The 26,052-nt window shown below is 34.2% G+C and overlaps 1 protein-coding gene across 1 annotated transcript; it reads left to right on the top strand.

Annotated features, from left to right (window-relative positions):
* The first annotated feature begins 204 nt into the window (after positions 1 to 204).
* On the top strand, positions 205 to 11,514 carry LOC112710468 (uncharacterized). The gene is made up of 14 exons (XM_025762701.3): positions 205 to 442; positions 542 to 768; positions 1,694 to 1,831; positions 1,935 to 2,016; positions 2,259 to 2,335; positions 2,770 to 2,879; positions 3,714 to 3,834; positions 4,675 to 4,791; positions 4,900 to 4,991; positions 9,348 to 9,414; positions 9,557 to 9,635; positions 9,706 to 9,797; positions 10,060 to 10,203; positions 11,287 to 11,514. Exons 2-14 carry the CDS (start codon positions 544 to 546, stop codon positions 11,425 to 11,427), a joined length of 1,485 nt encoding a protein of 494 aa, XP_025618486.1. The 5' UTR covers positions 205 to 442; positions 542 to 543; the 3' UTR covers positions 11,428 to 11,514.
* The last annotated feature ends 14,538 nt before the right edge of the window (positions 11,515 to 26,052 follow it).

Here is a 26,052-nt window from a genome sequence, read left to right as displayed (position 1 = left end):
CATAATAGTTTTTTATTCAAATAAAATAAAATAAAATAAAATAAAATATTAATACTAATAATAATTATTATTATTAATTGCACAATAAAAATTTTAAAGAATAATATAAATAATTATTCTGTAAAAAAATAAATTAAAAATTAATTTATCTACTGAAATAAAATATTAAAGATTAATCATATTTGGATAACTACTGAAAAGTTGAAATAACCATCTCATACTCTCCCTTTTTTTTTCATTTCTCCCGAGTCCCGAGTAATTTACATCCGAGTTCGAACCCAAACAACGTTATTTTTCACTATTTTCCTACCTCCTTCCGCCGTTCCGCGTCACTTTGATCCAAACAAACAAGCTGTAGTCGTCCGTCTGTCGTCTTTGCGTTCATCGCCGTCGCCGTGACAGCTTCGCTAGTCGCCCTCCGTTCTCCTCCTTGCACTCGCAGGTTCCTGACTTCTCCTCTTCTGTGCGTTCTTTTCTTTGTTGCCCTCACTGTTTAAGAGCTTCAACTAATTTCGCTATGTCAATGCACCGGTGAGTCAAGGAATGTCAACTGAGAACCAGAACCAAACAGAAGTTGCGGTTGCAGAAGAGCAAGAAGCACCTCTTCTTCTAAATCATCACCATCATTCCTCGATTCTCATTGATCATCAAAATGAAGAAGAAGACACTATCATTCCCTTTCCAGATAAGCATATGGATGCTCATGCTAAGGTTATACCTAACCAACGCCTCGCTTCTCTCGATGTCTTCCGTGGTCTTACCGTCGCGGTTTGTTCTCACTTCTGCTTCTGAGATTGCTTCAATAACTGAAAAGCGGGAGAGTGAAAATATCCACTGCTTTAGCAATTTTACTGCAATTTGATTCGATTTCTCATTACTGTCTCGTCTTTTATGGGATTATGAGTGTAAAACGGAGCCGAATTTATTTGTTTTATTTGGTTGGTTTTGTGAGGGTCAAACTAATCTAATACCCCCACGTGGTAGTGAGTTCAAACCCTACCTTAGAGCAACTTCAATGAAGTGTTTTTGTATTGGAGATGATTGGCAAAATGAAATTAATCTCACTTTGGAGAGACGGTTTTACTACCTTGTATAAAGTTTAAAATGAATTGGAACTAAACATTGGCGTGATAGATCTCACATTTAGTCTCAAATGACTATTTATGACATGTGCTCCTACAAATACTGATGTTGCATTTTGTAGTACCCAAAATGAAATTGAACTGAAACCGACCATTGAAGATGCTCTTTGCATCCTTGGCCAGCCTTTTGTCCTAGGTAGATGGCCTGCGGTGAAGGTTTTAGTCATTGCATCCGGTGGACAACTATCTCCCTTCCCTGCCCTTAGCTTTGTCTACTTGGTTAGCTTATGCGCCACCTATATGCTAGGTTATGTTTTTAACCTTTTATGGAAATGCTATTAGGTTTTGGGGTGAGTTGGAGATAACTTTAGAGAGTAAAGTGCAATTACCAGCATACTACCCATATATCTGCACTTTAGGATCCACATCCAAACATTTCATTACATTACATTTTTTGTTAAATTTGTACTTATCCCATGGATTTACAATTGTTATTACTATATATATAATATATACTATATATAACGATTGAAATTAAAGTTCCACAAACTTCACTTGCCTTACTATGTGTTTGGGTTTCCCTCTAAAGTATGACTTCATTTATCATGCAGTTAATGATCTTAGTTGATGATGTTGGAGGAGCTTTCCCATCTTTGAATCATTCTCCCTGGTTTGGGGTAACACTTGCAGATTTTGTAATGCCATTTTTTCTCTTTGGGGTAGGAGTTTCAATTGGTCTGGTGTTCAAGGTATGGGATTTTGGGAAGTTATGGTAGACCCTAATCTTTTGTCTATAATTAAAGAGTATCTTGAACATTGTTATAATTATTTTCTCCTTTGCAATTCTGTCAGAAAGTCTCTAGCAAACCAAATGCCACAAAAAAAGTGATAATTAGGACGATTAAGCTTTTCATTTTGGGGCTGCTGCTACAAGGTATGTTCCCCTGCCTTATTGCCATTGCCTTTGTTTTGCAGCCAAGTGAAGCATGACAGATTGAATTCACCTGTATACTTATGTGCCACTTTGTTTTTTATAGTGAAATAAATCCATGGTTTTGATATCAGTGTAGATGGATAAATCACTCATACTTTGTTAGTTGATTGACCATTTAGATTTTCAAAATTATGCAACTGTTAACTGTTTCTTTGATCTTTCATTCTGAAATTTATTTATAGGCGGCTATTTCCATGGGCGGGGCAATTTAACATATGGAGTTGATTTGAGCAAGATACGCTGGCTTGGTGTACTACAGGTAGTTGCAACTAGCAAAGTAGAGATATCCATGATGCTTAGCTTAACTAGTTTTTGTCTTGTTTTGTACTTTTGTTCTGTAACTTTGGGTTATTAATTTATAATTTAATGTTTGATATTATTGTTGTAATTATACATGATATTTTCCCTGTGAGTTACTTTGTGCTGATGATAATTTTTGGTCTCGACGCTGCTCTGTTAAGCGAATTTTCATAATCAGGGGCAAAAGGCCTATAGCATTCAGTATTTATTTTCTCGTTTCTGTTCATATTATCCATTCCCTTGGCTGATTCCGCCCTGAACCAGGTTTAGGAGAGTAATATACTTTTCGTTGTGGTTAGGAATAATAACCGAGAAAATAATCAAGTGAGAAGGTGGCAATTAGTTTATTTATGACTCTACAAATTAACACCAATTTCTTTGTATGATATGCAGAGGATATCTATTGGATATTGCTTAGCCTCACTGTCAGAGATATGGCTTTTGAATAATAATGTTTTGGTTGACTCACCTGTAGCATTTGCAAGGAAATACTGTATTCAGTGGTTAGTTCATTTTTCTAGTGTTAGATACTTTGAAATTGTGATCATGGCAAAATACAGTTTTTATCTTTGCTGTTGCTGCCAAATACATCTATTAATGCCGTGTTTCTTTATGAGTTTCTTATATTGTGGTTGCATTCTTCTATGAGTTTTTCCGCACCAATTCTCATCACATAGTGATGCTATGCCCAAATGTTGATGTGAGTCATGAAATGATCTTTTATTATTTGGGTTCTACAATGTCCTTAAATTTATGACATTCTCATGTTAATGAACAATCCTGTCATGTGGTTTTCTATTTTTTCTGTAAATTTTTCTATGAATTGGATTATAATCTCTAGAGATAAAAAGATATGCCAAACTTCACATGTTGCCATCTTTACAACCTTGTGATTTTATTCCTACATTTCATTGGAGGTGAACTTTTTGGAAGATTGAGGCAACTAGTTGAGAATCCTTCATGTTGTCAAGCCAACTTCATAACCTTTATAGATAAGGCACTTTAACCCAGTAAACTATAAGCTATCTGCACTTTATGCCTTTCGTTTTGGAAAAGTGCAGATTGATCCCTGAACTTGCTTAAATGTATGTTTTTCCATTTTTAGCAAAAATAATGTGGTTCTACCACCTCAACTTTCCTAAATGTGCAGCCTTGTGCCCAAAATTTTCTGTAACATTCCTTGTCGTTAACTATTGATGGAAACCTTCTGTATGATATTCATTTGTTGTAACACTTTTCCTTGAGTTAAATTATTCTTCGGTGGACATCACTTTTCCTAGTGTTTTGACATTCTTTGGTGTTAACTGACTAAGTCTTCTCGATTTATTTCTTTTCAGGATGTTTTCTCTCTTACTCTGCTTGGTGTATCTTTGCTTGCTCTATGGTCTCTATGTTCCAAATTGGAAATTTGAGCAGTCTAACTTGGTTTGGTCTAGTCGTGGTTCTATCATTCAAGATGTGAGTTGCCATGTTTCTCTGACCTTCATTGAATGCTGAAAGACATATAATGACTTTTCTTGGCTATTGTTTTAACTTTTATGTATGTTTCTCATGCAAATAACCATATGATGCATTCTATACAGTTGATGAATTCAGCATATAATTAATTCTTATTGCTTAAATCCTTTCTTTGTGGCACATGTTTCCGTTGTATAATTTATAAAACTCCCCATCCCCCAATTTCTTAAAAGATAATTCTGTTATTATGTTAAGATGTATTTTTTGGTCCTTACTCTTTCCCTTAAACCCAGTGTATATTCTTATAGATCAACCGGCTTAGAATTGTTGTGTGTTGTTTCAAATTACATATAGTCTACTGTTACATAACTTGGTTAATCAGTACAAATATTCATGTGAATGTATACTGTTTATAAAATATTATTACTATATTACAGGAATGGGTAACGGCCATATAAACACATAAGCACTACTACTTTGTGACACACACTACTGTTTCTTACTTCATTTGGGGAATTGAAATATTGACCAAACACAGCATGACAGTTAGCCTAAACAATCAAGTGGTTAGTGCTGGATGGCCTACAAACGTCAACTTTGTGGTTCCAAAAATCATGGAACATTTCTCTGTCTAATCCATGACTTCTTAATTATTAATTACTGGAGTAAGAGAATGATAATATTGAGTGATATTCATGATGCCTAAAGTAGACATTATAAAAATTGGTATTTCTTTTCATGCTTTACCTATTACGGTTCTCAATTTTTCCATTTATTCTTAAAATCTTTTCTTTTTTGAAATGTCATTTTGGAGAATAAACTTGCAACACAATTTACCAGGTTCATTGCGAAGTGAGGGGAAGTCTTGGTCCTCCATGTAATGCAGTGGGATATATTGATAGATTAATTCTTGGTGAACATCATATGTATCAGCGTCCTGTGTACCAAAGAACAAAGGTTGTTTACTTTCTCTCAGATAACTTATGTGTTAAATTTACTGGCACACAAGGTTCACTGGTTATATCCATCATATGATCTTATTATGGACCCCCTTTTCATTTTTAGGCGTGCAGTGTTAATTCTCCTGACTACGGACCATTGCCTCCAAATTCACCTGGATGGTGCCTGGCACCATTTGATCCAGAGGGCATTTTGAGGTAAAAAAACCAGTACCTTCTTTATCCATTTTTTATTCAACCCATCCTTCCCCTTTAGCAATGTATAATTGTGGTTGTGAATTTTATTTGCACCAAAAAGAGAGTATTATGTAGGTTAGTCATAATGTGGATAAAATAAAATGCAAAGTTACTGTATAAGTTTACGTGTGTATATATATATGTATTGGAATGCTAGCTTTTATCCCATTGGGAATTCTTCAAATTTTTAATGGATAAAAAAGACTCCACTGTTTTACCTGTGCAATTTCAATAATATGGTTTTGATTGCATAGAAACAACTTCAAAGCCTTATCTTACCGAGTTTAGTTGGCTATAAGGATTAGGAGAAGCCAAACAAATAAAAGCCTTATCCTGTTAGGTGGGGTCGGCTACATGAATCAAACGACGCTATTGAGTTCAATCATGTATCATGTCTGTAGAGAAACCGTTTACATGTAGATCTCGGTTGATCACCTCATGGATGATCTTCTTAGGTCTTCTTCTGCCTTTCATCTCTTATCCATTTTCCATCTTATCCTCCGTTCTGACTGGATGTTCTGTTAGTTTTCTTCTCACATGTCTGAACCACTTGAAATGCGATTCTATCATCTTTTCCACAATAGATGCTATTCCAACTCTCTCTCTTATATCTTTATTCCTTATTCTATTCAATCGCGTATGACCACTCATCCATCTCAACATTTTCATCACTATCACACTTAGTTTATGTTCGTCGCTCCTTTGGCTGCCTAATATTTTGTACCATAAAACATAGTCGGTCTAATAGCAGTGCGATAGAATTTACCTTTAAGTTTTAAAGACACTTTTTTGTCACATATAAAACCAGACGCACTCCGCCATTTTGACCAATCTGCTTGGATTCTGTGATTTATATCCTGTTCAATCTCTCTATTATCTTGTATGATGCACCCAAGATATTTAAAATTCTTAACTTTTCGTAGTATGTTATCTCCAATCTTCACCTCTATATTAGGGTTTTTCCTCGTCTTGATACGGCTTATGCGCAGACCATACACTTTAAGAGCTTCTCTCCATAACTCCAACTTCTTATTTAAGTTTTCCTTTGATTCTCCCATATTGATGATATCATCGGCAAAAAGCATACACCATGGTACATGCTCTTGGATATGTTCTGTAAGTACTTACAAGACTAATGTGAAAAGATATGGACTTAAGGATGATTCTTAGTGTAATTTTATACTAATAGGAAATTCCTCTGTTACATCACCTTGAGTTTTCACACTAGTTGTAGTCCCATCATACATGTCTTTAATTGTACGAATATATGCGATCTTTATTCTCTTCTTTTCTAAAACTTTCCATAAGACCTCTCTTGGCACCCTATCGTACATTTTTTCCAAATCAACAAACACCATATATAGATCTTTTTTATTACTATGATACCTCTCCATCATCCTTCTTAACAGGTATATCGCTTCAGTAGTGAATATGTCTGGCATAAAATCAAATTGGTTCTCTATTACTTGTGTCTCTTGTCTCAACCTCCGTTCTATTATCCTTTTTCATAACTTCATGGTATGACTCATGAATTTGATCTTTCTATAGTTTCTGCAATTTTGTATATCCCCTTTATTCTTGTAAATAGGTACCAAGGTACTCTTTCTCCACTCACCTGACATCTTTTTAGATTTTAAAATCTCATTAAAAATCTTGATTAACTGATGCCTTTCTTTTCAAGACCCTTCCAAACTTCAATCGAGATATTATTAGGTCCTACTGTCCTATCATTTTTCATTCGTTTTAGAGCCTCTTTTACTTCGAAGTCTCGAATCCTTCGATAGTAGTCGAAGTTTTGATTTTCTTCCCTCGCGCATAACCGACTAAGGCTCGGGAGAGTCTTCTGTCCTTCATTAAATAACTCGTAGAAGTAGTTCTTCCACCTTTCATTGATCTTTTCCTCTTGAGCCAACACCTCCCCGTCTTTATCCTTTAATCCTTTATGCATTTAATCTAATCCAAGTCTCTCGTTTTTCTTTCACGGCTCTTTGCGATTCTATATATACATTTTTCTCCTTTCGTGTCTAAAGACTGATAGAGACCCTCATATGCTCTTGTTTTTGCTTAGCTTACAGCCACTTTTGTTTCTTTTTAACTGCCTTGTATTTTTTTCAATTATCTGCATTGCGGCATAAAGACCACTCTTTAAAGCACACATTTTTTGCCTTCATCTTTTTTTGTACCTTCGCATTCCATCACCAGGACTCCTTGTCTCTTGGTCCTATCCTTTTATATTCACCAAAACTTTCTTTTGCTCTTCTTCTGATAACTTCTTCCATCTCTCTCCACATCTCCTCTACGTTTCTGTTTCCATCCCATTTTGCCTCTTCTTTTATCCGTCTTATGAAACTTCTTTGTTCTTCACCTTTCATCTGCCACCACATTGTCCTTGGGTTTTTCGTATGATGCATTTTTCTCAATTTTTGCTTAACTCGAAAATCCATGACAAGCATCCTATGTTGTGTTGTTAAACTCTCTCCCGGAATAATTTTACAATTAATATAAAATTTTCGATCGACTCTCCTCAACAAGAAGTCGATTTGAAGGCTTGTCATGCCACTCTTATAGGTTATAAGATGTTCGTCTCTCTTTTTAAAACATATATTTGCGATGAGGAGAGCAAAAGTTGAGGAAAAGTGCAAAATAGTTTTACCCTCGGTATAGACCATTCCATGACTATGGCCTCTGTGAATACTTCCATACCCAGTCGCTTCTCTCCCAACATGGCCATTTAAATATTCTTCTAAAAAAAATCTTATCTCCCGAAGGTATGCCTTGGATCAAACTCTCGAGATCCTCTAAAAACCTTATCTTGTGTTGCTCTTCCGAACCCACTTGCGATGCATAGACGCTAATCACATGAAAGGTACCTCCTTCCACCACAAGTTTGATAGAGATGATCCGATCTCCCACCCTCTTAACATCCACTACGTCCTTCTTTTACTGCTTATCCACGATAATACCTACCCCATTCTTATTCTTCACCTTTCCCGTATACTAAAGTTTGAACCCGGAAGTATCAAACTCCCTAGCCTTCGCACCAACCCATTTTGTTTCTTGTAGGCACATGATGTTAATTTTCCTTCTTGTCATGGTATCCACCACCTCCATGGATTTTCCTGTTAGGGTGCTTATGTTCCATGTCCCAAATCTTAATCTTCTGTCGCTCCGATCTTTACCTTTTTCTTTGTGAACTAACTTATTTACCCTCGTCCGTTTACGAAAATGCGGGAATCCTTGCTCATTTAACACTACACCTGGGCACCGATGCAGCGGCTCTTGCTCATTTGATACTGTACGCGAGCCATACAGCCCGTTGCTTCCGGGTAACGACCTAGCTTTAACACAATATTGTCTTTGATCTATATCATGAAGATTCGACTAAGTTTTTATGTTGGCTGTCGAAGACCTAACACAACCCTGCTCCTTTATCCGGACTTGGAACCGGTTATGTACTGCAAGTGTAACATAGGCAGAGATAAAGAATATTACTCTTATGTGATGTGTTTTACATGATAGGAGTACTAGTATCTATTTATCTATTTATAATAATAATAACAAAACCTTAACACTAATAAGGAAATAATGATAAATATCAATGATAATTCTATGAGATCATATTTGGTACTCTTTGGTATGATATGATTCTATCGTGATTTCTAATACTCCACCTCAGGCTTGAGCATATAGATAATCTGCACGAAGAACATATAAAAGATATTATTTACTAAGCTTTAAGCTTATTAAAATAAGACCCTTGAACAAAAAATTGATGTAAGACTGTTGAAGAGGAAAGAGGACCAGCTGGAGCTCCAGAGACATGCCAGGGCCAACCGGATCTGCTGGAGACTGGCCGGGGTTAGTTGGGACTAGTGGGAACTGCCCGGACCATGGGGAACCTGGGTGACTTAGTTAGCAGTCATGGTCTTGTTATGAGTTTATAAGTGACATCACTCACCTTTTGAGTTACATTTTGGGGTGAGTTAGTCCCACTCAATTATCATATTATATGCTCTTTGATATGATATGATTCTGTCCTGATTTCTAACACATATTTAAGCTCCAAGGAGCATAGTTGGATAGAGTTCTTTTTCTCTACAATACTAAATGTCTATCAATGTGTTTATGGTTTAAAATTTTACTGTTCAGAAAAGGTAATTCTTTATATTCTCTAAAGTTCTTACTCCATCCTTCTGTATATTAAAATCCTTCACAGCGCTACAAATTTCAAATTAGTAGTACCTAAGATCTGTCGATTTTGACTTTTCCATTCTTATTAATATATTGGTTCCTAATTTGTTTTCTTAAATCTGCCAGTTCACTGATGGCAGCAATTACATGTTTCATAGGGTTGCACTTTGGGCACATACTTGTGCTTTTGCAGGTTTGGACTATGGTTATTTTACAATATATGGTTTCTCATTTTTTGCAACTTTCTTGTAATATGGTGTTGGGAGATGTAAAAGTTGTTTCTCTGGGTAGATTTCTATTTTTTTGTATTATTAACTACCATCTTCTCGGTGCAGGACCATAAGCAGAGGGTGTTTCTTTGGTCCACATTTTCCTTCTCTCTACTGTTAATGGGATACATTCTGGAGATCTTAGGTACTAACAATTTGAAATTTCTGAAAATTCCAATGTTATATTCTCCTCTAACAACTGTAAAGTTTTTCAGGAATTCCTTTATCAAAAGCATTATACACATTAAGCTACATGTTTATCACTGCCGGAGCATCAGGCTTGGTCTTGACTGCTATCTATTACATCGTAAGGTTTTCCTTGTGTCATGATTAGAGACACTTGTAGTGCACTGAGAGTTAAACAGATCCCCAGTAATTGATTGTATCCAAGTATAGAATAACTTTTAAGATCATGAAAAATTAAAGGTAAATGATCATCTAATGAACTCTATGATAACACCTAAAACACTCTTATGATATTCTAAGATGTAATAGAGATGTTACTAGATGTTTTCTTGATTTCTAGCATCATTCAAGTTTGCAACTTCCCCAACACTTTTTTTTCTCAGGTGGACATAGAGAACTTCAGAAAGCCTACAGTCTTACTACAATGGATGGGAATGAATGCTCTTATTGTATATGCGTTGGCTGCTTGTGACATTTTCCCATCTCTTATCCAGGGTTTCTATTGGCGTTCTCCTGAAAATAACTTGGTAATGTTTCTTTTCCACTGGGCTAGTTCTTTATGTATCTACTTTCATCATATTAAATCATTTTATTTTATGCATCTACTTTCATCATATTAAATCATTTAATTTATAGGTTCCTAACAGTTCCACAGCAGAAAGTAAATATAAAATAAAAGTACATCATATTAGCCACAAAAATATCCTACACCTTAGTTCAGCTCCTGATAGCATCCTCAAGCGAAACTTAAGACACACCTGATTCGTATCTCAAGCTTACATTTGCTATATATTTGAGCCATAAAGGAAGTATCTTCAACATCATCTGATCTCATATAGACACCATCCAGTACTCCTCCATTCGCCTTCGGCATTTCCATCAAGGGAAAAAGGACACAGAAAACTCTCACCCTTGAATCTATTGCCGCAGCAGAATTATCATTGTAAGAATAAACATCCGTGTATACCAGATAAGTCTACACTAGTGCCTTAATTTTGTGCCTTGATTCTGATTTTGCACCTCGTATCTATCCAATCTAACACCTGCTCCACCTCTTTCATATTCACCTCTGTCCCTTAATTTATTAGCCATACCTGTCTATGTTATCTAAGAATTGGGCACCTTTGCCAACTTTCAAAGCACCCCTTAGAGTTCCTTGCCAAAGACTGATCCAGCATTCTAGAAAAGAGTTCCTTATCTTACTACTACTATTATTATTGAGTTCCTAGTATAGTAGCTAGAATCTCGATTTAACTCTTAAAATCTTTCAATATTACGATTTTAAATAAAATAATCGATTTTACAAAATTTTTACCAAGTCAAATGATTTTTTGATTTAAATATTGTTACAAATTTATATTTTACACATTTAATTAACTTTTCCTATTTCACGGAAAAGAATAGTGCTCTTTCAGTGGATATGGCTGGTGTTTTTTGTTAGGCCTTGGTGTCTTTTTTAGCTCTCATGTGTCAAAAAAAAAATTTTTTTTTGTTTTTTTTTGTTTTTTTTTGAGTAGGGAGGGCATTAGTTTCACTTCTTAAACCTTCCCAGAATTGCTTGTTAAAAAGTTGGTTAATTGGGAATTTTATTTCTTTTTTTTTAAATGCAGGTTAACGCCACAGAAGCTTTACTACAGACCGTATTTCATTCAGAAAAGTGGGGCACAATGGCATTTGTAATAGTGGAGATTTTGTTCTGGTGTCTTTTTGCTGGTTTCCTCCACAAGAAAGGGATATATATAAAAATGTGACGGATGATGCAATCATGCAAGACATGAATTGACGTGTAAATGTATGTTATATATCGTTATCCAAGTACATATCTTTCTTTATTCTCATATTGCCTGCCAAAATTGTCTCTCTACTTTTACCTTCGAAATGTCTCGATGGCATTTCATCAATTTGTATATTATGTTTAAACAAAAAGCCGTTTTGAATCTGGAGTTGGCAATGTGGGTTTATTTTTTATCCCTTTTTCTATTTTCATCCGAGAGTGAACATATTCATGTAAAGATACATTGCAAAGAAAGAAAATATACGTTAAAGTGGAAATATAAAAATGATAGTGGAGTTGATGATGCCGGTTACTGTGGAGTTGTATGATAATGGCATTAAGGTTGGATAACATTGCGTTTGTAGTTTGTACCAAGCAGTCTCTTATTTCTTCCTTTTCTTTTTAAACAAATCATTTACTTCATTTAGAAAGAGAGAATAAGACGCCATTCACATACGTGTTTTATCATTTATAATAGAAAATTAGAAATAACACAAGGAGTCAAGGAAGTCTATAGCGTCAGTCTTTCTATGACAGAAGATTAATGGATAAGATGCAATTTATTCAGTTTAATGGACAATGGATAATCAATACATCCTGAGATTACCTTAGTGATGACAATTTGACAATTGAGCACAAAAATTGTAGCTGATTCCAGGACAAATTCAAACTTGACATTAGACATCAAGTTTAATTGTGAAATTTAACATAACAGTTGGGGAAAAAACTTTAGCAGGATTTTAGTCGTATATGAATGGTAACTAGTGTGTTAGTAAATTGATATTTTAGTGATTGATCAATTTTGTTAAGGATTCAACTTTTTATCAACAATTAATCAACAAAATAGTGAATAAACAACATTATTTGAGTTATTATCGAGAGAGACAGAGAGAGAGAGGCTAAAGAAATCCAATCCCTGTGATCCTGCCTTCCACTTTGTGTGCAACAGAAGCAAAATATTCTTGGGAACTTTCCGGAAATAAACAACATGATTCTCATCTTTATGGCTACCTAAATGGTATAATTGGTTTCTTGTTGTCTAAGACAACACTGAGTTTTACAAACTACCAGATAAAGTGCTTCCAAGAAGCATAAAGTCTCTCTTCTTCTTCTGTGGGCCTCCTGCCACCTTTAACTATGGCCTTGTCACTATTTGCAAAGAATTTCCAAAGTTAAACCAATGTGCTAAATAAATTCAGACTTGTTTATATGACATGGGATTAGTCAAGATGATAAATACTTGGTAGATTTTATGGTGTCTTTAATTTTTATAGTTACAATGGTTAAATAATTTTAATAACATTTAACAAATATTATTAAAATTAAAATAATAATTTTTTTATATTTTGATAATATATTTTGTTTTTTAAAATTAAAAAATATTATTAAATAATAAAATAAAATAACTTTAATTTTAATTACATTTAAGTTAAAATAATCACTTTAATTTTTTTTTTAGGTGAGTCACTAACTACTATATCCATGGGCACCATAAATACTTTAATCATTTAATCAAGTTCAAGTTCTAGAAATGGAAAAGATCTTTGTTAGGAGACTCTACTCTATAGGCCTTGAGCTAGATTGGGTTCTATTATTCCTTTAGCTAAAAGAAATTATGCTCAACTTCTTTTCCTAACTATATATAAGACATTTTAACCAATGTGCTTCAACAATCAAAGCTCTATTTTGGCTTCTTGTATTATTCAGGAAAGAGGCAAATGGATACTGAGAAAGAGAATACTGCAACTTCAGGTGCCTACTTCAACATCCACAACAATTCTGTTCAGCCATCATCAACCGTCAACCATCTTGACAACTGTCACTTCGGGAAATCACTAGCATACAGAGCGGTTTACCGTTGTATCGGTACTCCACGTAATGGAAGTAGAAAGGCCAGAGACAATGATCCCAAAGCATCACCAAGCAGGCTTAGCAAGGTCTCACTGGCTGCTCATAATACACAAGATTAGCTACCTTGATCACAATATATATATGAAAAATGATAGAGGAGCATCAGAATTTATTATTTTTATCCATTATTTTTAGTCATCAATTCAATTTTCTTAGTCTAGTAATCTAACATCATACTTTATCCCACACTGTTAAATATTGATGAGGTTGAAAATAATAAATTCTGATGACCCCAACCTTCTTTTTATATATATTGTGTGTGTTTATATATTCTTAATTACAAGAAAGTCATGTATATTAAGAATACAAGTGTGGTTCATTATGGAATTGTTATTCTATTGTTCTATTCTTCAAAACTGAAATTCGGGTTTGTGTTTAAGATTTTCTAAAAGAAAAAAAATACGAAGTTAAAATAAAAAGTGATTTTATTATTTTTTTTAGAAAAATTCTGAAAATAAAAAATTAAAAAATGAAAGCAGAAAGCGTTTACTCAAAGCAAAAAAAAAGTTTAATTATTACTCTGAATCCTATGTATATTATTACTTTGTATGTGAGTCTTAATTGTGGACGTTATCCATATGGAACTAGATTAAATTGGATTACTATCTTAAAGTAAATAGTTATTCATTTGAATTTAATTTTTAATATTTGTGTTATGTAAATTTTTTTTTGTTTATTATTTATAAATTTCACAACCGTACTGTAAGTTCTTCAAATGACTTGATGAGATGATTAAAGAAAATATTAGTTTCAAATTAAAAGGTGTTGATATAGAAAGACAAAATACTAAGGTGCAAAGCAAATTGTTAAAAATAAAAGAGAGAGTGATAAAATTAGAGTTACTACGATAGAATGGAGTGCAAACCCGAACAAAATTTACATAGTTAGGATTTTAGAGTGTGTTGGAATTTATAATATTTTTTGCTGCTGTTGTGAGATTTGTGTTGTGTTAATTGTATGAATTGTGAAATTATTTTAATGCATAGCATCTAGTGTTATTGTTTAGGACTTAATTTAAGATTGTGTAGCTTTGGCGGGGACTTATTGAAGTAAATAATAAATTAATAATATTATGTAATTTTAGTTGAAGCATACTCATTAAATTTTGCTTCAACTTGCTCAATAGACTAATATTCGTAACTCCTAATATTGATAGATATCAATGTAATCTAAAAGCACAATACATCATTAGCCATTAGTTTTTGGCAATTTTAGTATATTGTCACATAACTTAAATATACCAAAATAACTATCCATAGTATTATGTCATAATACCTAATAAGCATTACTATAAATGGACATGACAACAAAAGTCATAATTTACAATTTAAAATAAACACAAACATCTACATCATCCTAATAATAGCAAATAGCAACTTATATTAAACAGATCTTAGTCTTCACTTTTCTTTTTGGAGGATTGAAACCAGTTGGTGCATTAGAGTTAGTTGATGCTTTTAAACTTGAAGGTTTATTGAGGCCTGGAATTGGAATAATTTGGGAAAGCTTTGTTACTATGCCAGAGCTTGTGGCTGCCAATGTCTATAAAAATTTCATTGTTATTACTTAGTTTAGGAAGTGCTAGCTTAAATGCTTTTGCAGTTACAATTAGTTTAGCAATTGGTGTGACAGGAGAAAACTTAAATCGGACAAGCATGGCCTCACAATAGGTTGTTTGGCTTTCCATGGTCTTATCATCGGTGTGATTTTTGGTGGTATGTCATTGTAAGTTATGGAATTGGGTTGAGGACTAACATTGGCCTCTTAAACTTGGTAAATAAGTCGAATCAATGACAAATTTCAATTCTTAAATCCACACACACTATGAAATTAATATATTATATTCCAATATCTCAGTTGGTAGTATAAATTAAGAAAGTGGAATCTCATATTTTCTTTATTATGGTGGCTTTGTAATTTCTTTTTTTTGCTTCTTCTTTTGCTTTTTAGCTTTAGTCTATATGTACAACTAAGTTTAAAATTTAGGCTTACTATGTTTGTAAAGTTTTAAATGCAAAATTATATACAAGTAGCACTTACAACAGAATCAGTTGCTTATCTCTAGTGGTACACTATTTGTCACATATGGATTAACTCCATTTGGCCTTGGAGCATTGCAAACTAGACGCACATCCTAATGTTGCAAACAGATAAAATAAAGACTATTAAATCTTAATCGATTTTTTTTCGGACAGCAAAAAAATTTGTAAGAAATTCTTAAATCTCTGTCAATTTTATATAAAGACACTTAAAACTACGAACACTATAAACTTAGGTCTACATAATACCTACTACTTAGTTGGTTAGACTGATTGCTGCTGTCCTGATGAATTTCCCATAGCCTTAGTAGTTCTTTACTTCTTTCTCTTTTGTTGTCAGTTGGGATTTCTTGAAACTCCTTTGCATATTTTGTAATAGTGACATTTTTTTTCATACTATAGACTTGCTTATTTCTCTTATTTGAAATAACATTCTTCCTTTTTGGAGTCAAATCGTTCTACTTTGTTGTTAATTTCTTCTTTTTTGGAGTCAAAATCTCACTACTACTACTATTATCATATTCAAACCTAGGTGGGGGAGGTTTATAAGTTTCATCCTCCGTACTCTCATAACTATCATCACTAGATGGGTCAGTATCTCTTCCTACATCAGTAGCAATCTCCAACAATTTTGAATTATTTACAGCATGATCACAATAGATATACAACTCATCAGTCTCTATGTTAGCCATTTTGTTGTCACACAACTCATTAATTTCTTTGTCTCCTTTAAAAATGTGGAGCCTACACTCAATATCCCCTGCAATAGGGTCTAGCCAATACATCTTTTTGTAAGTTTGGTAACTTAAACCTTTAAGCATTTTTACTGAGTCTTTGAAATTCACCAAGTCTATATCCAACTTAAAAAATATGTGAACCTTACCATCCATGTAGTTAAGCACACTATCCTTATCTCTTTCAAACCATCCTCTATGGTAAAATACAAGCATAATTTCATAAGTCATTTGTAGCAACGTACTAGTAAATTTAACTAAACTCTAATAAAACTAATTTTAATTAACTCACATTACCTCATTCAACATTAATAAAAAATTGCTAATTTATTTTCATTACTTGATTTTTTTAATTAACCCTAAAACAGAAAATATTTATCGCCCTAACAACTAAACAAGTCACTAACTCCAAATTGCATGCAATGGAGTTATAAAGGAGGACCATCTAGCACGACCACACTCATAGGACCACAACCAAATGTAGAAAAATGCTAGAAAACAGAGTAAAGAGCCTACTTTGTGTTCTTCAAACAGGACTTTACCATAATGTCACAATGATGTCAACTCTTCGCCGTCATCGTATTTTCACGCCACCGCTCGTCCTCTGTCACGGTATCTCTCATCGGAGAATTTCTAACGCAAAATAAGATTTTCCTTAGGATTTTCTATAATTGTTGATGTCAATAAGGGAGATGAATGGAAAAAGTTTGTTTATATAACGTTTGTGTTGTGAAACGCAACATTTTGGCCTCACAAAAAAGCTAATGTTTTGCTTACTGCATTAGGGGATAATTTGTCCCAAACGAATTATCCAATGACACATATAAAAGTTATCTTACACATTGGAATATAACCTTATACGTAGAGTTATTTCCGTCTTCTATTGATGGAAACTTTGACAGAAAAATCATGATGTCTAACGGTCATGATGGTAATATATTTTTCTTAAAAATAAAAAAAAATTCGTAAAATTATTAGAAAACGGAATGAGATTTTACTCTAAATATTATGAGTTAATTCAACATTTTGAATTAGTCGTCTTTCATTACTAGGTCAAATTCTAGTTACCAAGTCAAGTTATCCGACATATGGCATGAGCCATTTGTCATTGTCATCATTTGAAAGGTATACCTTCAAATAATGATGTTAATTAAGTCTAACAAACTAAGACTTATCCTTTTTAAAATCCTTTAATACAAGGAGAAAAATTAAAATGAAATCCCATTTATTTTTTATAAAATTTTTCAACACAACCTGAATTCTAACTACGGTTATATCAACTATTGTTGGAAATCGCAGCAAAACTATTTTGTTGCACCTCAAAAAGTAACAAAAGACAAAGCACTATCATTTAGTGGCAATTAAAAATCATTTTACCACACCTCAAAGGGTGGTAAGCATCCCTAAACCATTTAGTGGTTTTTTAAAATTGCCGCAAAATCCCTCCAATATGTACCGCTGGTGGGGTAGTGCCAATTCAAATCCTATAATATCCCTTGAAAATAGGGTTTCTTCAGTAGTGGAATTCCGACGTGGCTTGCTCCTGGTTAATTCCCATTTCTCCCATCACGTTGTACAAAAATGCTTAGATAGATACACATATACATACATGGATTATTCTAATGCAATCCTCCCATACATACATTGTTCATTTCATTCACACGGCTATGCCCCTTTACCTTCATGACACCATGCATCATGGACTAACCATACCATCATAATCATCATATGTGACACTATCATAATATAGCATACATATTTTGTCCTTATTTACTTTTTCCTTTTGTCGAGATACATGCCTCGAGAAGTGAATTCCCCTCGCCTCCTCACACCATTCTAGATGTGATGATTTTCATACCGAAGAACATGCTCTCAAGGCTTATATTTGTCGTTTAATGAGTTAATAAAAGGGCATTTCACAATCTTGCTACCTCCATTCTATGCTCATTGTTATAGAAATCTTCAATCCACTGTTGCTCCATCTCTCATTACGTTGTTCATCCTAGGACATCTTTCTTATCCCATCCCCATTACAGTACATTATATTTCTTGATCTCCAAAGCAAAATTAAACGGTTACATCCCATTTTGTTGTGGTTCACCATCTGCGGCTAATACAAATCCGCATTAGAGGGTCAACATGGCTGCATCTAACTTCTATGACCTGGGGCGTTATTTCTACATGGAAATCAACCCTGACTTGGTAAGATGTTTAGTTAGCCTCATATTCAGTTGTTAGCGTACGCACCACTTGGCTTGACTATTTATCCATACTTCAAAGTTCGTCTGTCTTCTAACATTCAAAAAACGTCTTGCAGAACATGAGTGAGATCCCTTCCATTTTCTTCAGGAGATTCAAGGATGGGCTTCCAAACTTTATGACTTTCCACGAATTTGCTGGAAATGAGGTTGATGTTGTTATTGAGAAGTGTCACCGCACGACTATTATTGTTGCTGGTTACAACAACTTAGTCACACTCGATGGCCTCAAAGAAAGTGGTTGGCTCAAAGTGTGCTACATTGGTAGGGAGAAATTTCTCATTATCAAAGTGAAAGACCACAATATCGTGGCCAAATGTCTCTACTTTTCACCACTGAAGCTAAGTATCGACATCAAATCTACCATTGCTATTGATGAAACTATATCACTCTCCGAACATACCTCAGCGGCAAGCCTCCTAAACCAGGAGACGGTTTCATCCAAGCTAGGAGAATCACCCCAAATTTTGCATAATAAAGCCAACTTGCAACCTAATTCAGATTTTGTACTCTACGATGGTCATTTTATAACTCACTCTGTTTTCAATATCCCAAACCCGGTTGAACCCACTGCTTACTCTGGGATGGAGGCTCCATACAATAATACAACGATTTCGTCTTCTGATGATGCAATAGCTCAACCACCTCACGATCCAATCAAACAAGTGCTTTCAATGATGGTCTTCCCTACTCCTCCCCAGATAAGTAAGCCCCACAACCAATATCTTCCATCTACATTACCATCCACTAACACTGACACATCAAATATCAGTGTTGGTGATCTTAACTGTGCTACACCCATCTCACCCAACCTGAATAGACCCCCTCTGCCAGATTCGAACCTCAATGTGTCGCCTCCGGATTCTCTCCCTGGTGAAGATCTCTATAGCATAGTGAGGGTTATACCCGAATACCAATCCAAACACTACTCATTGGTCAGTGTCAGATTTGCATCATATTTACAATGATTTTTTTGTTAGTTCACCATGTTTCTCTTATGGAGTCTAAATCTAACATGGAAGTTAATCTGTATGCAGCTTATTCCTTCGACTTTTACGGCCCAAGTATTTCCTTCGAGGCTTGAATTTCTTCATGTTCGTCAACTGCATAAGCCACCTATTCTCATGAAGCTTCGTTGGAGGAGTCCTAGATCATCTGAGGCATTTGTTACTAGGGGATGGCGTAAATTTTCCGTTGCCAATGGTCTTAGGTGCAACAGAGTTCTACATCTCAGCGTCCCTGTGCAAGATGAGACCACCATGTTCGTTACTATTCTACGTATCTAGCTATGTTTCTCAGTTCATGTTTCTTTTGGATCAATTTTTCACTTGCAAACTACTGTTTATGTCTTTGGTTTAGTTGTAAACAAATTGTTACTTTGGTGTAATTGAAAGTTATTAAAGCCAATTCTAAAAAGGCATTTTGTTATGTCCCAAACCCATTTGTCCGCAGTTTCAAATATGTATTTCATACCAAACGTCTTTGTTTGGTTTTGAATCTCCAATATTTATTTCTACCAAACTGGCAATCATGTATAACAATAATCTGCATCAAAGCCACCAATGCTATTTCAAAGCTTTCGGCACCATTCCCACACCAGTTAAATTGCCATCCAGGTTGATATGACCGCTCATTGATATTAGAATATATTAGTTTTGTAATATATTATTTTATCTTTTAGTTATTTCTAAAGACAATCGATTATTAGTTAGGCTAATTTTCTTCCACAAGTTATACAACAATTAATTTTTCTTAACATTCTCCTTTCAATTTATCATCTAATATAACTATAAAATAAGAAAACAAAAGGTTACAAAATTTTCTAGTGGTATTCTTCAAATTTACCATACTTTTGTACAAGATAGTTAAGTTCATGAAATTAGATATTCTTTCCATAATTTTTTCCATCCTTAATCTTTTGGTGCAAACAACTACTTTATGGGAATGGAAGGGTTAAACCCAGCTTGAGAAAGTAAGTTCCTAACCACAGATGGGTCCATACAAAACACTCCTTGAAGTAACAAAGGATTTGTAGTCGAAGCAGCAGAACCAAACAACCACTCTCATTACTATCTTCATTATTATTATCATCATGCAAAGCCCCCTTCCTGTGTTCCTTCAAAACTTCCTCTTTTGTGATGTTCGCCATAATTTCAACATAACCCTTCTGACTCAACCTATACAACAACGTTGCAAACCTTTTGGCCCTTTCATTAACATCCTCAATGGACGCAAAATGAAGCTACATAGAGTACTGATCAACGTAATATACAATTAATGTTTACTGATGGATGAAAAAGAAAGAATTTGTGCACTGAGGTAGGTAACAACTCATAATAACCAAGCCTGTGCCATGTTAATGAGGACAAAACACTAGGCATGCCTTTATAATTCACCATCGGCGTTTCATGGCCTTAAAATCTACAACTACTAACTAATAATACAATACATGACAAGAGGCCCCAACTTCTTGTACAATCAGATCAGGCACGATACATGACTGCTGAGTTGTCGTCCCTGGGTCTTTACAACCACGCATTGCTTGAACCATACTCTTCTAATCTTCACGAATCTATGCCTTCATCATAATGCATTGATTTACGTTTACATGCTTTACATGATTTCAATTATTGCGTTACAGACTCTTCGTCAAATGGCGACATGCATGGTTATGGGAACATGCACAACACTGTCTTCTTCTTTTTGCTCCCTTTTACAGCAAGATTCATGCATGCTGTTTGTGTCACAGTCCTCGCTTCTATAAATTAGGCACTCCAATTCCTTTGATCAATGTCCTCATTTACCCACTTATACCAATCTTTCTTACTTTTCGGCATCTCTACAGCTTGCAACAAACAACATGGTTAGCACCTTCAACAATGTCAAGGACATTGACGTGTCCCATGACAACTTGAGCTATAGGATCAAGGTGTGTGTGATTAAGATTTAGACCCTATCTACAGCTGAGCAAAAATTTCAAAAGCCAATGCTGGAGCTAGTGGTCATGGATAATTTGGTAAGCTACCAATCCTGAGATCTCAATTGTAATCAATAGCATTAATTTATATAGTGTATTATATTATATGGTGTATATGTTACAATAATCATGCCACTATTTTCACATAGGAAGATCGGATCCAATGCTCAATTTGAAACCCTCATAGGAGGTTATTTGAGGACGACCTTACTGAGGGAAAAATATACAGTATCTCCAATTTTTCACTTGCTTAGAATGACCTCAAGTACAAGGCCACCAATCATCCTAGCAGAATATATTTTAAGAGAGATACCCAGCTTAGGGTCATTCAGGATCTTCTATTTCCTACACATATTTTTTGCTTTATGCACAATGAAGTAATACTTAACCACACTAATGTTCAGTCCCATTTAATTGGTATGAAGTTCCTAATATGTTGTCTCCTTTTTTCTTATATCAAAATCAATGCTGAATTATTACTCACAAATTTATCTTTTAGATGTAATTGGGCTCCTCACTGCTAAGGGTGACATTATTAAATTCACAAGAAATAGAAAAAAGTCCATCTACATTGTCATAGAGCTTGATGACCTGAAGTTAGTAGAACGTTCTTACCTGTCTAATTTTGTTAAAACATCTAATTTAGTGCAACTTTGTTTCTATGCATATTGACTAATTGACTGACTCTTGAACTAATTAACTGTTAAATGTGTCTACAGGAGAAATGGTACCGTTCGATGTACTTTGTGGGAAGAATTTGCAACTCAATTGGTAAAGCATATGGAAGAGACACCAAGCTCAGAATATATACTTATTATATAATTTGCGAAGTTTAACATGTTCAAAGGTTAGTCACGTATTGAATCCAAATTATTTTGTGTCAAGTAATATACTTCATGCATATCTTTGACATCTAATCAAGGTTATAAAATATACAAGTTAATCGTGGTTCAGTTGAGAAATCCAAAACAAAATAAAAAAATGCATAATTAAAAATAAAGAAGCAAAAGATATAAATATTTTTTATCACAATGAAAAAAATATACAAGATCAAAGTATACTATGTAACAAAATTTTTTCATTTTATGTAACTACCATAAAGAATGAAGGTTACGATATTATGTACTATATCTTATACATTACGTAATTAAAGAAAAATATACACAAAAGTATTTATTCAAATAAATGTTATATTGTACATTATCTTATTCTTAATTATGATATATTGTTAATTAACTATTCTATGTATAATTTGCTCAAATAAGTGTAACTTATTATAAAGGAAAAAATTGAAATAAGCATTAATATAACTGTATTCTCATGTTTTTTTTTTGCTTAAGGTATTTCATGTAATTAAAAACAGAAGACCTTTTTTTTATTCGGGCTTCAACAACCCAAGTCTCTAATTCTAGATGATAAAGTAAGTGGCATTTATCTACCAAAAAAAAGAAGTGGAATTTTTGGTTCAAAAATATCATGAAAACCAAAACTCAAAAAACCAATTGATGCAACTACCTTAACCTATGCGTTGTGCATGCAGTGAGCAACGCATTTGTTTCTTTATCCCTGTTGCACTTTTGTCTTATTTTAAGGGGAAAAAATTCATAAATCATGTTTTATGCTCGTAATTCTCTATCGCAGGGAATGGAGAAAATCATGACAAGTGACAACCCTGCTCAGCGTGATAACACACACACCATGTTGATCACCGCGGATGGTGGCAGTTGGAACCTATGCCAGTGGCTGTGACAGGAGAACAAGGGCACGAATATGGGAAAGGATTTGCCGTGGACCATTCCTGGGAGTTGGGTTTCTCATCTTTAATTTAAAAAAAAGTTAATTCTTATAGTCTTCTTTCCTTTCAAGTGAAAGCCATCTTACTGTTCCAAAGAGTTTTCAAGACTCAATTTCAATGCATTCTATGTAACACACTGATTGCAAAAGTTCTTATATGTTGTCCTGATTGTACACAGGTACAATGGGTATATCAAATGCCAACTACAATTTCATTCTACACATCAATGGTGATTTTCAAGAGGTTAAGAATTTTCGAAAAAGGTCTTTTAATTTCAGACTCAACTTATTTTATCAGTGATAAGCTTGAGATGTATACAACTTTCACATATTGTATACTGGTACACTTCCAGTGTCATAATGTCAGGTGTACCTACTACAACTTAAGTTTTCCAAATAACGGGAGAACCAGCATATTCAATTGAAGAGGACCTACTTAACCATTCCATTTATAAGCCCATATCCGAGCTGAAGAATTCAATTGAGGTGCACATGCATTCAAGCATTGTTGTCTCCAAAGCCTGATTTCAGTTATATGTAATAAATTAATATATTAGTAGATTACTAGATTAATATAAACAAACATGCAGAATGGGCTCTTTGTCACTATTGACACGGTTATATCCATTGATCCTAAGAATGGGTAGTGGTACAAGAGTTGCAAGCAGTGCTTCCATTCTTTACAAGAAGCCGAGAACTCATACCACTGTGCTAGGTGTGAGACATACCCATCGTCTCACACTCCAAGGTATATCTTATTATATTTTTTTAACACTTCTGCAATAATGTCCTACAGTCTATTTGAATACGATTCATGTTATGGTATACAGGTTTAACATAAACATGCGAGTTACTGATGAGACTGATATGACTTCCTTCCTAATGTGCGATAAGGAAGCGTCCAAATTCCTTGGTATATTCGCATCCGATTTCAGACTTGCACAACTAACTAGAGTATTATGCATTTTTTTTTCAGCTATGAGTCTTCTTTATAACACACTTTCTTGAAGCCATTGTAATTTCTTTTTTGTATTTGTAGGGTGGAGTTAACGAAGAATATCGAACAGAGCTTAACTCACTGATGGGAAAGAAATTTCTGTTCAAAGTTTTTGTGAAAATGAAAGATCTGAATGCATTCCAATCATGTAGGATAATTGTTACTAAGCTTTGTGGGGACAACTTAGTTATCACAAAATTTACTGCAAAGAATAGCTTAGACGAGGTTACAAAATCCTTCAAAGTTTCGGTGGTTGTCTTTGTATTTGAGTTGTATGCTTATTTTGTTTATGCCATGCAGCACAATATGGGTATGGATAATTCTGAACTGTTGAGCATGAACACTGACTCTGCTGAAACCCCAAAGGTATAAATGCAGAACAAATATTTCTCTAGATCTGTTATACATGCATCATGTTTAAAACATGTGTTATACCAACCCAATTGAATTTTCAGGGTACAATCTCTCCCTCTGTTGAGACTCTATCCCAGGGAACAAATGATGCATTCTCAACTCCAAATGATAAAATCATCATTGATGGATGGTCTAAGAAGCTGATCAAACTGTACCCAGATTCTGGCCATGCATCATTCTCCAAGAAAGTGACAAAGGGTGTCACTAAAACCATTGTTGAGATTCATGATGATTAGTGTAATTGCTATGTAATAAACTAATCTAGGCCTTAGCGGTTTTACCGACGGACCAGATTATGTGTCTAATATATAGTGATTACCTAAGTTGTGTCGTTGGATCTTCTGCATCCAACTTTGTGGTTTGCCTTATGCTATGTCATTAGCTTGAATAATGTATGGTTGACTTATACCAACCATTAATGTAGTCATTTGGCTTGGAATGTGTCTATGTAGTAGAAGTAGACATGATCTCTATGAGACTGTTTTGCTTCTTATCTCTTCATTTGAAGTTCAATGAAATCATGCTATTTTGCTATATGACATCAAGCTTTGGATCACAGAATGCGATTTACTAATTGAACACAACTCAAGTTGCATACTAATCAACTTAGGCAATAGCTATAATAAAAAGAGATCATGAAGGCAATTTTAGTTTAAAAATTTATTTAATATGTAATTTTAGACATTTATATTCTTCTATAAATTTGTTACTTTTTTGAATCAATTATTTTTGGATACCTTTTCACTTTAGTTTACAATTCTCCTATCATGTATTTATTGTAACTAAACGGTAATCTTAATCTTAACTTTTTTGTTTTTACAATTTTCTTAAAAGTAAAATTAGATAATTTTATTCTTATGATCTAACTTAAAATAAAAAATCTATATTTAATTAGTTATTCTAACAATAGCTTAATATTAACTGATTTTTATTAAACTTAGCATACCCGTGCATCGCACAGGACACTTCAAGTTGAATATAATTCCAGTTGCACACTAATCAACTTAGGCTATAGCTATAATTAAGCAATGACAAAATACATTGTGTACAAACGTGGCCACCCTATCCATCCCTTATTCAATGGAGTGGTGGTGACTTGTCACAATTCTATACGTACACAAATTGTGTTGATCCTACCACTTTGCATACTTTTGGCAAGTTAAAATATGGATGACAAATTGGTGATAACAAACTGCTATGAAATTTCATATTCCTACTAACTTGAGAACTCTTGATAACTTACCATGTGGACTGTATCTTAATTATACAAAAAATACGTGTACAGTTACTTCGTGCTGTTACTTTAATAGATGGTGGTGAAATTTGGATTATTAGATGAAACAAGATTGAACCATGTACTGACATCAAACATCATAAAATCCAGCCTTACATCCCTCTGTCATGATCCCTTTCCCTTCATTGGAAATCGAACCCCAAACTCTTCTCAATTACTCTGCCCCACCAAACTTGGCTTTATC

Source organism: Arachis hypogaea, chromosome 9 (genome assembly GCF_003086295.3).
Source record: "Arachis hypogaea cultivar Tifrunner chromosome 9, arahy.Tifrunner.gnm2.J5K5, whole genome shotgun sequence".
In the NCBI taxonomy this organism is placed as follows: domain Eukaryota; kingdom Viridiplantae; phylum Streptophyta; class Magnoliopsida; order Fabales; family Fabaceae; genus Arachis; species Arachis hypogaea.
The sequence above is the reverse complement of the archived record's forward strand: the minus strand, read 5'-3'. Positions and strand labels throughout refer to the sequence as shown.